Source organism: Lepisosteus oculatus, chromosome 7, assembly GCF_040954835.1.
Source record: "Lepisosteus oculatus isolate fLepOcu1 chromosome 7, fLepOcu1.hap2, whole genome shotgun sequence".
Taxonomy (NCBI): Eukaryota; Metazoa; Chordata; class Actinopteri; order Semionotiformes; family Lepisosteidae; genus Lepisosteus; species Lepisosteus oculatus.
In genome coordinates, this window is record NC_090702.1 from 43,656,481 (window position 1) to 43,670,986 (window position 14,506).

The 14,506-nt window shown below is 38.2% G+C and overlaps 1 protein-coding gene across 1 annotated transcript; it reads left to right on the top strand.

Annotated features, from left to right (window-relative positions):
• The first annotated feature begins 1,894 nt into the window (after positions 1-1,894).
• Positions 1,895-13,585, top strand: LOC102687432 (ankyrin repeat and SOCS box protein 13). Its single transcript, XM_006633283.3, has 6 exons — positions 1,895-2,042; positions 4,173-4,360; positions 4,786-4,936; positions 6,692-6,826; positions 8,684-8,875; positions 10,507-13,585. Exons 1-6 carry the CDS (start codon positions 2,003-2,005, stop codon positions 10,632-10,634), a joined length of 834 nt encoding a protein of 277 aa, XP_006633346.1. The 5' UTR covers positions 1,895-2,002; the 3' UTR covers positions 10,635-13,585.
• The last annotated feature ends 921 nt before the right edge of the window (positions 13,586-14,506 follow it).

Here is a 14,506-nt window from a genome sequence, read left to right on the forward strand (position 1 = left end):
ATGGTCTCTCGCCTCCGGATCCATTTGACAGGGTGGGTGTAGGTCTCCAGTCGCTTTTCCGCTTTTGGTTCTGTGTTTGTCACTGGATCAGGTGCCTCATAGGGAAGGAGAACCACAACCTGATGAAGTACTGGTACCTGTGGCTGAGCGAATCTCGCAACACCTGATAGAGGTTGCAGAAAAAGATGCAGTCGAGTTTTAGGGGGAAATCCAGCACGTCTCTCCCCCCTTCCTCGACCACCTGATGCATCCAGTTTCTTGTGACGTGCTCGTACCTGCCACTCTAGACAAACTTGAAGACCACTCCTTGCATCTTGCAAACAATTCCATATTCCTTTAATAGGCTTCTGGGAAATCTGGCCCTAGGTGTGATTGAGTATGGGTTGGTGTGTCTGCTCTCCGATGGACTGGTGTCCTGGCCAGGGTGTACCCTGCCTTGTGCCTGCTGCTTTCCAGGATAGGCTCCAGCTCCCTCGTGACCTACCTCGTGTAAATATCTTTATCCTTTCCCCTAGTAATAATTCTTTACACTTATATAGCGCTTTTCTGGACAATCCTCTCTAAAGGGCTTTACAGACTCCCCAACACCACTAATGTGCAGCTCCCACCTGGATGATGCGACGGCAGCCATAGTGCACCAGTCTGCTCACCACACATCAGCTGTTAGGGGGGAAGGGAACAGTATGAAGCCAATTCATACATGGGGATTATTAGGAGGCCATGATCAGTAAAGACCGATGGGAAAGTTTGGCCAGGACACCCCTACTCTTTTAAAAAAAACACTCTGGGATTTTTAATGACCACAGAGAGTCAGGACCTCGGTTTTACATTTCATCTGAAGGACAGCAACACGAAGCACGAAGACAGAAAGAAAGAAGATGCCCCCTGCTTTAATAGAGGGGAGGCTCGATTGGGTGAGCCTTGAGGGGAAAGGTTAGGGGTCACTGGATCAGTCCACTCCAGGGGGGTGGGGAGGTGAGCAGATTTCTACAGTATGTCATTGTTTTCCATCAGTCGTATAACAATAGGATTAAATAATGCATGAAGTGGAGTTTTATCAATGCCTTTTACTGCTTTAACATGCTGATCAGCGGGATCCGCCTGATTGATCTCTCTGTTGCCTATTCTTTTTTGAGAGACAGTGTGATTGAAGTAAAAACACCCACATCATTCTTATACATCAAGGTCTTTATATAAACATTTAATAGCGTTCAGGACTTACTGGGTTGTTTGTTTAGGTAAGGAAATGTCACAAGTGATGTTCTACAAGATTTAACATGAACATGCATTCCATAGCAAAAGCAAATGACCGTGTTAAGCACATTTTGAATAAGCAGTTTATATAATTGGTGTATATATATATTATGGCGACAGTCTGTATAAAACATTACCAGTAACAATCCGGGGGCCGTTTGTTCATGTCATTATAAACACGAGTAGTGAAATTTGAATGTATATGGAAAACAACAACCAAGCACTTTGCAATACGTTAGACATACCCTCGTCTAGAACCTTAAAATTAATGTGACACAAATTTATTTTTACGCTCGACGGAGAGCTTTAAAGTGATTACTTAAAGGTCTACTTCATAGTATTCACTGACCCCTGCCTTTCCCCATTCATATTTTGTTTCCCATATTGCCAGCTGTGCATATTTGCCAGCTCGCAAATCTATATTGTGTTTTATTTTCAAATCGTCAATAGGATAGTATCGGCAAATATTAAAAATATTTTTTGCATGTGCAAAACATTTCAGTTTGGAAACGTCTTGTCTTGCCAAATTAAAAAGGTTCATTTAGCAACAGTAGACGCCTGAAAATGTTCAAACTACTATTCCCATGAAGCCTTTGTGCACATTGTATCCTGTAACCCTTGACTTTGACGATTCAAAATAGTCGGACCACGTGATTCTTTACCATCAGTGTATAAACAGCTTTGTATGTATATTATACTAAAATAGTTTATTGTTTGGTTTTGTGCATAGCGGTAAAAGAACGCGTTAATGGAAACCAGCACGGCAAGAGTGAACATAGGAGACATTGGTGAGTTACACAGATCTGGACTAGAGTTCAGCTGTTCTGCTGTCCAATTTGAAAAACACACACCAGCTACCTGATTCCAATACATGCGTGCCTGTATAGACTCGGAGACCTTGTTTTGGGAACATGGGTTGCTTGTGATAGTCAGGAAGTAGTTCAATCTTATTATCTGCTAAGAACAACTACAACACTCAAGTAAAATATTATCCAGCTGTGTTTTTTTACTGCTTTAGGCAAGGATTAGGAATTCATACAGACGTGTATGTTACAGTAGTATTACAGTATGTGTGAAGACAGTTAATGTTCTATCTCGAAACGGTGTTATTGTATCAAAAGTGACACAGTCAAAGGTGTAATAAAAATAAGGCAGTTTAGCTTAATTGCATCACGATATACGCTTGAGAAAAGGCAGTCCGTGTGACGTTATGCAGAGTGCAATGGCTTGTTTACAAGGACAAGCTGTAAAACCGGTTGCACAAGATCTTAATATCTAGTTACAGGTTGTGAACCATGTCAGTGTGCTACTTCATGATAACAACTTGTAATGCCTGTGGCAATCTCAGGCACATCACTAGGTGCTGATAATGTTCCTAAGAGTAACATGTAATGGTGCCTCAGTTTGCAAGGTTATGATTCTGGTTTGTAAATGTTGTTTAAGTCAGTTAGGAACAACGTCAGAGCAAGATCGTAGTACCACTAATCTTGCCTCCAAAAGAACTGCTAGTAGTGACAAAATTATATCCGGCTTCTTCAGTAGGATACCACTGGCAACAATTTACTAAAGCACAGGTGATCATTGATCAGAAGCTGCTATTGCCATAACAGTTCAGGTGGGTAGCTGCATCAGCATGTGTAGGCTGTAAAGGAACAAGTAATAGGTTCATTCCATGCTGAAAAGAGAGGAAAGAAAACACAAAGTTTCGGCCATGGAGCCTTCTTCGGGTGTGAGAAAGACAGGGCAGTAAGCAAAGATAATGTAGCAGGAGAACAAAAGCTGGGAGAGAGGAGGGGCCGCAGGCAGGATCAGGGGAAAGACAGAGTGGCCAGTCAGGATAGGTGAGGAGAGGTGTGAAATGAAAACAACAATGAATAGAGAGAATTTAGAAGAAAATTAGTCTGTTGTTGGGAGAGGGGAAAAGGTGTGATCCTAACTGCAGGATAATTTTAGTTTCAGTAGTCTTTCTGATGTGGGAGTTAGGAAAACCATCTTTGAGAACACAGATGGAGAGATTAGTGTGATCATGGCTGTCAGAGGTGAAATGAGAAACAATAGCCTCGGAGAAATCTCTAATCTTCACAGCCCTAACATGTTCTCTGAAGCGATCTTGGAGTCTCCTTCCTGTTTCTCCAATGTAGATGCCTGGGCATTTACTGCAAGAGATACAGTAAACAAGGTTGCTGGAGGTACAAGATGTCATCTGAGTGATCCGGAATTGTCCTGAGGGGCCTTGAATAAGTGTGGTGTTAGATATGTAAGGCTGAAATATTGCCATAATAGTGTAACCACACTAGAGAAAGACCTGTAGAATAATGACAAAATTTGAATTTGTATTTTTAATTTGTTAAATTATATTGGGCTGAAATGTCCAATATTAGCTAACTTTAATTTAAGAATGCACTTTTATTTGTTTACTCAAATGTCTGTAAGCTGCTGTGTTAAGCTGGAGTTTTCAGTACTCAGTTCTTTTTTTATTTTACGTGCAAAAGGTTAAATTGAGAGCAACAGTCAACATTATTGACACCTGAAGAAGGCTCCACGGCCGAAACGTTGTGTTCTCTTTCTTCTTTTTTTCAGCATGGAATAAACCTATTACTTGTTCCTTTGCAGTCAACATTATTGTACATTTTTTAAAATTTTACAGACACAATATAATAAATGAGGTTTTTATCAAGAACAAATTTCCTGAATTCTACATTCCAACACTTAAGCCTGAAAATTGACCTTGAGTAGCCTGGTTTTGGGAGAGCCTGTCACATTCTGTATATTTGAGATCAGTAGAAGTAAGAGGTACAGTTTTCAGCCCATCTTGCTCATCTGGGTGTTAGTAACTAATTAATCTGAGCATCTTCTCTATTCTTTTCAAGAATTGCTAGCTTATTTGCTTGCCTTATTGCTTTTGCCTTTGCCCATAGGGTTCTGGGCTGATCGAACCGCAGTGCACGAGGCAGCCAGCCATGGGCAGGTCCTGCAGCTGAAGCAGCTAATCGAGAGCGGAGCCTGTGTGAACGTAGTCACCGTCGACTCCATCACGCCACTTCATGAAGCCTGCCTGCAAGGCCAGACTCACTGTGTCCGGTTACTGCTGGCAGCAGGTGCACAGGTGAGACTTAATCTTGATATTATATTGCCACACGTAGAATAATTAAAGGTTCACTGCATTTTACCTCTTGTCAAATCTGGCATAAGGAGGTCTACAGCATTATTTAGATGGTAAATAAAGGTATATATCTGGATGCAGTGAGAACATGTATTGTATCAGCTTTGTTAAATATTATTTTATTTACGTTTGTTATGAAAAAATGTTTTGAACAGTTGTTAGTGGTCTTCACATCACCATATGCAAAATTTTTGCCAGTTCCGTTTCCGAAGTACTTTTTGTAGTGACACTGTGAAACAAACAAGCAACGGATCAGCAAACATAGTCTAAAAGTGTTGAAGGATGCCAACTGATATTGAAATATCAATTCCGCATGCAGCGATTTCAGGAGAATTGGATTGATTGCGGTGTGATGTTTGTGTTTTTAGGTTGATGCAAGAAACATCGATGGCAGTACTCCTTTGTGTGACGCCTGTGCCGCTGGAAGTATAGAGTGCGTGAAGTTACTTTTAGAACATGGAGCCAAAGTAAATCCTGCTCTGTTTACTGCTTCTCCTCTTCATGAGGCCTGCATGAGTGGTAATATACACTTTACTGCTCATTCAAATCATCTCACCTGGTTTCAACCTCTCTTCTTTACAGTTGCTGCATGTGTATTGCTTTCCGGAAAAATATGATTCTCTTTGGATATGTGCTGTCCTCTGTCAACAGCCATAGCCAGGCAAAATATTCTCTCAGGCCATTTTAAAAATATCAGGCAAAAGATGATGTTGTTATGGAGACCGCAAACTCTGATCTGTTGGCGACAAAAAACTACTGTATCTGTGATGAGGGGGGCTCAGGAATTTGTGGCTGTGACATCACTTGGAAATTTGACAAAAATAAACATAAATAAATACCATCAACATACACGGGCAATTCTGAATGAATCCCCGAGAAATTTTCCCAGTAAATCCAATTCCTGGGGCTCCTTCACACACATCCTGTGCCAGGAATGAGCTACCTTCCCATTAAACAGAGTATTCTTAGTGCAGTTGTAATCAGCATCAGGAGGCAAGATGCTTTGAAGCTTTCACAGCTCTCATGCAGATAATTCATATTACTGTTGCTGTCCAACACAGGAATTTGCATTTAATTATTTTTGTTCCGCATTAATGAGAAAGTCAGTCTGTTAGGGGTGGATGAGCCTTTTAGACCACAGCTTTTATTCTTTACAGTTTTTATTCTGTGAATTTTACTTAGTATGACGAGTTCACCAAGAGAAAGCTGATGATGCCGCACTGTTCTGTAACATTACACCCAGGCAGTACAGGAGCTATTGTTGTTGCAAGTACAAAGTGTTCAACAAATGATTCACATTTGCAACTTCAGTGCTGGTTATAATAGTTTATTACACTCATAGTGCCTTACTTATTTATTTATGCTATCAATGAAATTGAAAAAAAACATAATATAAATGAAAGATTTCTACATTGGATTAATGTGTCCTGCTGAACAAATAAAAAACGTTATGATGGTGGAATTTTGATTATTCCTCCATTTCTCTTGGTGCTCCAGACCTCTTGGATTTTGTTTGTGAGCGGCCATCTTGAGTTTGAATCACGATTGATTGCACTGATGCGTGGAGATTGAGATTCCCGGTTGGGAACACTTCTTTGCCAATTTGGATGTGCAGTAATGTGATGATGGCATCACTTTTTTTTTACACCAAACATAAGATTGATAAGCATGTCTGAAAAGTTGACCTCTTGGTGGGGTTTTTTTTAACAACGAACACAACAGTGGAAGGCGGTAGACTCAGCTTTTCTTTTGCGGCCACCCACAATTTGTGGATGTCAATGATTGTTTGCTGCAGTCTTTAAAAAAGTCTGCGAACTTAACAGTGAAGATGCATCCTGCTATGTCTTCCATTTATTTCCTCCTTTTACAAACCTTTGGAGGCCTCTCCATAGCCTTGGGGCTTTCAGTGCACGTCCATAGAGGAGAATGTTATTATACGTTTGTTTTTGTTGGATTCTAATGAAAGAAACAATTCTGTGCATTACAATTACAGTATCATTACATTTTATTACATGTATTAAAGGCTATTACATTTTTAGAATTGTTTCTTACGTAAGATATTGTCCAATGCAGAACCCATTCAGTCATATTGGGTTTTTTTGTATTTCATCTGGGGTATGAATAAATCTGGAAGGCACTGCATACTTTTATTGAGAGTACAATTTACTGCATTTACATTTGTTTTTCAGAATACATCAAACCAAAGTACTTGACTGTTTTATCATTTAAAAGTTCTTTGTGTTGAGAAATATTATGGATATTTTCCCTTTCCAGGTAACTCAGATTGTGTTAGACTTATGATCTCAGAAGGGGCCAAGCTGGAGGCCCATGACTGCCATTTTGGAACTCCACTGCACGCTGCCTGTGCCAGAGAGCATGTGGACTGCGTCAAGGTGCTGCTGAATGCAGGTAGACTTCAAGTGTCTTTTAGTGCCTGCTATGAAATAATTACTCATTTAAATTTTAACATGTGTTACTTCAGGTAAGAAACACTTAAAGGCAAGCATCGTAGTACTTGGAGAACCTCTACAATGTGTCTAAGGGTAATAAAAAGTTCAGAAAAACAGCTCCTAAATTTGAATGAATTCTATAAGACAACTATTGAGATTTCCAAACTCGGGGATCCCTTTACTCATGCCTTACTTCCTTTGTGCATACATGCACTGCAACATTTTAAAAAAGGAATATGTGTTTTTACTTTCAATCATCGATTGATTAACAGCTTTGAATACAATATTATGAGACTCTGATGTTCATCTGTCCACTGTGTCCTTTGAGGGACATAGAGAGCCAGAACCTGTCAGCAAGCACCAAGGCTCAACACAGGACTACATTATAGATGGGACTCCACTGCCCCACAGGCACAGTACACAGGCACGCATTCACTGCAGTAGTCATCTGTGTGTCGAATATTTCAGGACTCATGGGCCTTTAATTATTCCTCAGAGTTAAGATGACCAAAAACTCTTAAAACATACATTGTAATGACGTGACGAATTTGTATGCTTGTGAATTGCCACAGGTCAGTGCAAGGCAGGGAACATCTGGAATGCTGAAATAGCACTTGTCTTCACATGGTGGCTAGGTCAGCATCATGCACTGACCCCTCTGTCATCAGATCTGAACACAGTAACTATGCAGATTCAGCTGAGTTGACATAGACCATAATCAGATAGGATTGTTAACATAGCACTGGCATTACAGAATGAATAAAGGGTCAGTTATGGTGGTCAGGTGCTTAAGGGAGGCTGTGTGGGAAAGATGAGTATACTCTGAGTCTTTGGTCCAGACCGGGCGAGTAGAGAGATCCGCTGAAAGCACCGGTCTTCCAGATGTCTGGGGAGCCAGCAGCTTTGAAACCAGACAGGCAGCTTTCCCCTGAAGAGCTGGAGGGAGCCTCAGCCTCTCTCACCTCCAGTCTGCCTGCTGGCTCTCTTTGGCCACACTGTGGTGGAGCAGGTTGATGTTAGTTGGGCTATCGCCCCCTGGTGGCTGTACCATAGTGTTGCGTTCTACCTTGTGAAATGTGGCCTCCCGTGCTGTTTCCATCTCTCTATTTCTCCTGTCATTTTTTTTTCTTGCTCCCGCATGCGGAAGAAGATCATGATCATGGTGTGCTGACACATATGTTCCCATCTGCATGGATGTGTTTTATGGTGGACAGTTCACTCTTAAAACGCCTGACTTGCATGCAAGTGATTTGTACCCCATATTATATTTGAACTTACAATGAATTTACAATGACCTGGTATCGCAGTTAAAACGTATTGAATGTACAGAACGTCTAAATCTGGCTTGATGTTTTTCTGGGATCTGGCATTACCTTTTTATAGAGCTTCAGTATACATACAGTAGAACTGAACAATGACCAATACCCAGTATATAACGTTAATGTTTAATGTTAAGAAATCTCTCCAAAGAAAACACTTGTAAACTGTAAACTTCAAATATTATACTGCTGTTACAAATGTACTGTACAGATGTACAGTTATTTATTTTTACTACCAAGTATGGGATCTATGAATTTGCCAACTATGCATTGTACGTGTAGGCCTCTTCTTTCCAGACTCACTAGTATGGTATTTTGAATTTTTCCTTATAAATTTTGTCTAAATGAAGCACATTTGATTTTGTATGTTTGTCTGAAATTTTTGCTGTTTTTGGAGGCATCGGTACCTTTCTGTCTTTTAAAAAAGTAGATATTTTCTTTTAAAAATGTCAGTGCCGCAATAATGAAGATTGAATGTGTGTGATCTGTTTTGCAAGGTGCAAAGGTGAATGCAGCCAAACTTCACGAGACAGCTCTTCATCATGCAGCCAAAGTAAAGAATGTGGACTTAATTGAAATGCTGGTTGAATTTGGAGGGAATGTGTATGCCAGGGATAACCAGGGTAAAAAGCCAATTGACTATACCAGAGCTGGCTCTCCACCTTTACTCTGCCTGCAGTTTTATGAAAGTAAGTTTTTAGTGTTTGTTGTCCTTTCATTACCCGAAATAACTTTCTTAGTTTTGTATCTATATTATTCCAGCGTTTGGTAATATAGACTCTGCCTTTATAGTACAGAGTTCATAGCAGTAGAGAAAACGTGCAGACCGGGTAGCACCTGGAAATATTTGTCATTTTTGTGCAGGTGTTGCAAAGTCGCTGGGTCACTTTTTGTGTTTTCTTACTATGAGGCAGTGAAACAGTGGTTAGGGCTTTGGGCTCGGCGCCCTTGGGCAGTGGGTTAAAATCCTGTGGGGAATGCTGCTGAACATTGTGCTTCACTCACGCAGTTCCGGCAGATGCCGTGTTGTGAAAATACTGTCCAGTGGTCATTGTAAATTAGAATTTGTCCCGAGTGCCCTTATCCTTTGTCAATAAAGAATAATAATAATTGCTTACATGTCAGGACCTCGGTTTTACCTGTCATACGAAGCACAGCACCTTTTTACAGTATAGTGTCCCCATCACTATACTGGGGCATTAGGACCCTGGACCACAGGGTGAGCGAAGAATTTCTTCTGCCTTGACACCACGTGGCTAATCTACAAAAGAGCCCACACCAAGTAACCTTTTATAACTTCAAAAGAATGTATCTTTTGAATACTTATAAAGCATCTTTAAGCTTTTTTGAACCCAAAAGAGAGAGCTGAGTAGTACCTGTACTAAGGAATACATTAACAACTCATTTCACTTCCAGCTAGCTGATTGACTGGACAAGGCCTTCCTCATTTGGCAAAAGATGGAACTACAGTCTGGAAGCAACACTTGACACTGATTTTACTTTGAAAATTATATTAGTGCTTTCTTGTTAGTCACTAAATAAGATTATTTTTTTAAAACAAAATTAGAATCGCCAGATATGTTGGATTAGCATGTTATGTGATTTCCGTATTTACCCCAATGCAGCACACAGGGAAGAAACTGCAAAACTAGGCAGACTGCTCTGTCCTGCCACTATTGAGCCTTGTTAAAAAATGTCATAGGTAACACAGCAAAGGCTTAGTGCCGCATAGGAGGCTGCATGATTCACAGTGTCATCAACAGTCAACAGGTCCCATCTGACACCAGATGGCGCTTAGCCTACTGCACACTGCCAGTAGAGGAATTGCCTCACAGGAACCTAGTATGTGACCCAGGCTTGAACGTGACCCAACGTGTCAGATCCCTTACTGTTTGAGCAATTCAGGAGGCCTCCATAGGATCAATTTAGGTTAGGAGAGTTAAACCACCATTGTCATCTTTCTTAAAGATGGGAGCCAGCTGTACTTCACCGCACAGTAATCCCCCACTATACCAGCAACTGCTATAATTGAGTTTTTATTCATATGAGTAGTAGTCATTCCTGACTGTTTTTTTTTTCATTTAACAAGCAGATTTTCACTCTGACAAGCTGGGCTCTCGTAAAGCATTCTTCTTTTTTGGGTTCTTCACAGATGAGAATTCTTTTACATTTTAACATTTTAACAAAACAATGAGATTGCACTTGTGTTGAAAAGGATGTTTTTTAAACCAAGATTAGAATACTCAAGATGTGACTTTAAACTATGAAATTGTTTATTAATTTTTTCGCCTTTATTCACAAGTTTTCTGTCCTACTGCAGGAAACCCATTGAGCTTGCAGCAGCTGAGTAGGGTCAGTCTGAGGAAAGCCCTGGGGACAACAGGCCTTGAAGTAGTAGCCCAGCTCAATATCCCACAGAGAATAATCAACTACCTCTCTTACCTATGAACTCAGCTGCGGGAATGGAACTGCAGTATACTTGAACACTTCGGTGCAATATCACAGTTAAAGCTAAACATGTAATAGTACAGGTACTGTATAAAGATCTCTGCATATCATGCTTCAGTGTTATGATGGTATACCTTCATCTTTACAGTGCAAAACCAGCAGAAAATGTTCTAGAATACATCAGTGGTGAATCACTTTTTCTGTTGTAGTACAATATCAACTGGCAATCTGAAAGCCTAGAATTCTAATTAATTCTGATATGTAGTGTAAGATTAAATTGTATTTTGAGAACTTCATCAGACAAAGGGTCAATTTCAGTTTTATGTATGACTGAGAAATAAAAGAACTGGGATCATAAATAGAAATCGTTTTTCCTCATGTAACTTATATACAGTGTTTAGATATCGCCTGGCACATACCAGTTGTACACCCAGAGTGGAAATTAATGGAAAACTGGTTAAGATCCGAGATCTGAAGGGAAGATCTGGTGGCAAATTTGTGTAACAACAAAGTAATATGTATAGCAACAGGACAAATTCTTTGAAAGGCAGAGCAAACACAGAAATGATTGGTGAGACATAGGTGAAATTGCTGCAATGCTATTTCTTGAGTAGCTTCTAAAGCAGTACATCAGAAGCATTGATATGGGACAGTTTAAACAGTACAGACTTACCTAACACTTTAAGGAAGTGAAAAGAAATACTTAGGGCCCTGTTTATTTTGGTATTGCTATGGTGACCTTTCAGTATTACTTTAATGTACCGAATGTTTTTGGTGTGTTTTATAGTTACTTGACTGGAATGTTGGCATGTTTTATTTCTTAAAATGAAATGGTAAGGCTTTTTTTCTGGACCTAATGGATACTTCCACAAATAAAAGTATCCAATTTCTTTCTTAGAAAAGAGTATCCTGATATACAAAGTTGGACTGGATTAACAGTATTTTAGGTTTGTAAATTATCTCTATTCTTAAGTAAATAATTCATTATTGAAGTGTCATCTTCAATTTGCATTTCAATTCCTTCATTGCAATAAAGGTACAGTGATACTTAAAACATAAACAAAAGTGTTAATTTTCCTTTTTGTTCAAGCTACAAGGTATTTATAGTATTTAACAAGCAACTATGTATAGTTTTCCCAGTTTACAAGAGAGTAATAGTGAGGATGAAAGCATGATTAATAGTTAATAATGAACAAAAACAACCTCATTACACTAAAACTGGGTGGCAGCTCTTCTGAAGAACCCATTCAGATTTTTCAGGAAGTTTAATTGTACAGTATGTAGGTTATTTAAAACCATATTGCTACTTGTTCCTGTTGTAAGCATGTCTAGTTCACTTTATATGTCTTGGAAATCTAATGAAAAAATGATTCTTGCTTATACTATGGCAGTATTTTAAGCTTTAGGTTTATTAATGTAAATTTGCAAGCTCTGAAAAAAGTTAGACTTTTTGAAGTTTTAAGTACTGAAACTATGTAAAATGCTAAATTGAAATGAACAACGGTTTTATTGTAACTACTGTGTGGGTAGTTTTACATTCTGAGCTAAATACCATAAAGGAACCTGAATAAATTTAGTACTTGAGAACAGTAAACAATATATAATAAAATACCAACTTTTCTTAGTTCCTTTGTCCTGCACATTTAAAAAAAGCATCTAGTCATTTATAGTAAGATTACAAATCATATAATAAATTATAAAACAGCAATATATGTCTTTTTAAAAGGTGTGACGAGATCACCAATTGGTCACAAACAGCACAGATACAGTAACACCCTCTCATTCCTGACCTCAGTGATGCCCTGATATTCTTGTCATTAGTGCTGTGTGATCTAGGTCACTGCTGACGAGATGATCTTTAAAGTTCTTGAAATCAAGGAAAAACGTAGTGGAAACTGCATCAGAAAGGGAAATATCTGAGGTCTTGATCTGAGTGTTTTTCCTTTCAGCCAGTCCAACAGGAAACTCCCTCTATAACAACGTCTGTTTTCTGTCTCTGAATCCTGGTTATTCTAAAAATATTCTTTCTGAAAACCCTCATATGATTTTGGTTTTCTTTAAAAGAAAAGACTTCCTTAGAAAAGTGCAACATATTCTCTGATCCATGAAAGCAAGCACTTTTATTTCACTTAAATTGTAGGATTTAAGCTATGAAACAAAATATTTAAAATGTGTATTTCTTAATGTCTTTATGAATGGATTTCATCATAATTTTGTTTGTGTCATTAGGGTTATCATATACAAGTTTAGAATATGCAGTGATGTAAAACTAATCTTGTCAACGTGAAACTGGGTTCCTTTAAGCCAAAAATGTGAAATCTCCTTTGAATCCTGGCAAATAACATTTGTGTTACTTTCCAATGTATTAAGTATCTTTGTTATACGGTATAACAGGAAATACAGTGTACACCACATTTACTATAGAATTAAATGATCTAATGGCGTTCTTGCTACCAACACTTTTTGTCAACACTTTTTTATTTTGCTACATGAGAGAAAAAATATTCAGTCATTTCCTGGATGATCACATTACTGTATTAGCACTGTGTAAATCCTATAACACTGCAAATTAAAGTAATTATATGAATGTTCCCATTGCACTATAAACAGATACTATAGTTCAGATGCTGAGACTTGAAATAAAATGTCATCTAACATGTATAAAACAGTTTATACAAAATAACATGAGTAGTGCACAAATTAAGTATTGGTATTATGTATAGCATGTCAGATATAATACCTTAAGTGGGAACAAATTGAAGCTGTTTCAATTGTTTTGCTACTGCACTATTTTTGTATATTATTATTACTGTTGGTCTTCCGTTACCAGTTACGAAGCATCCAATACTTGTTGTAGAATAATTGTATTGATATCACTGACATTATCATTTTCAAATAAAGATATATCTTTCAGAAACAGAATGCTGTTGTTTACTTGATACTTTCCTATTAAAAAGTTTAATACAGTGAAATGAATAATTTGTATTATTTGTATTTTTTAACTATGGTATAATAAACGGCAAGCAGATTTGATAACAAAATATATTTTATTGAATTCTGCATGTTTGGGATCTTTACTTATTCACTGAAACATGATCATTTAACACAAAGGGGTCCAGGTTTAGTAAAGTGTGTTTGTAGTTTCCATAACTGTGCCACTAGATGGTGTGAAAGTTGTACAGAAGTTAACAAAATCTCCATGGACAAGCTTTCTTATTTGATGTTTTTTATTTTAGTTAAAAAGTCTAATATAATGGTCCTGATCTTGTGGACCATTTGGTTTTATTCTTGTAATTATTTATATTATTGAAAAAGAACTATTGGATGGCAACCTACAAGTAAAATACACAAATATATATTAGTCTATGGCTAAGTAAACAGATTAAGATTTTTCACTAATTGTGGACAAGCCTTGAGCTACGAATACCAAACATATGGCTTCATGTCTCTTTTAGTTAAAAATAAAAAAATAAGTTGCTTACACTTCATGACACGAAAACAGTGCACTTTACTTAATGACAGCTTTTGAGTAAAACTCTGTCCTCAGAGTGAATATGTTGTCCTGAAAAGAATGTTCCTGAAGTCTGAAGCCCATTTAAAAAGATAAACATAATTTTCAAGTTTGATGGTTCATTTATGCCTTCTGGAAGAATGCAGATCATTCCACTTCTGGTTCAGAGTTTCAGAAATGGAAAGCAGATGTCTTTCATGTAAATGGGCCCAGTTTGTTAAGTTCACACACGACAGGCTCCTATAATGGCTGTCTGGGAAGATGTACAGTTTGCAACTGAGAAAACACTGAGCTAAAAAATGGATGATATATAAACATTTAAAGGGGAGAGTTAATTCAACCTCTAGGTGATAACATTAAT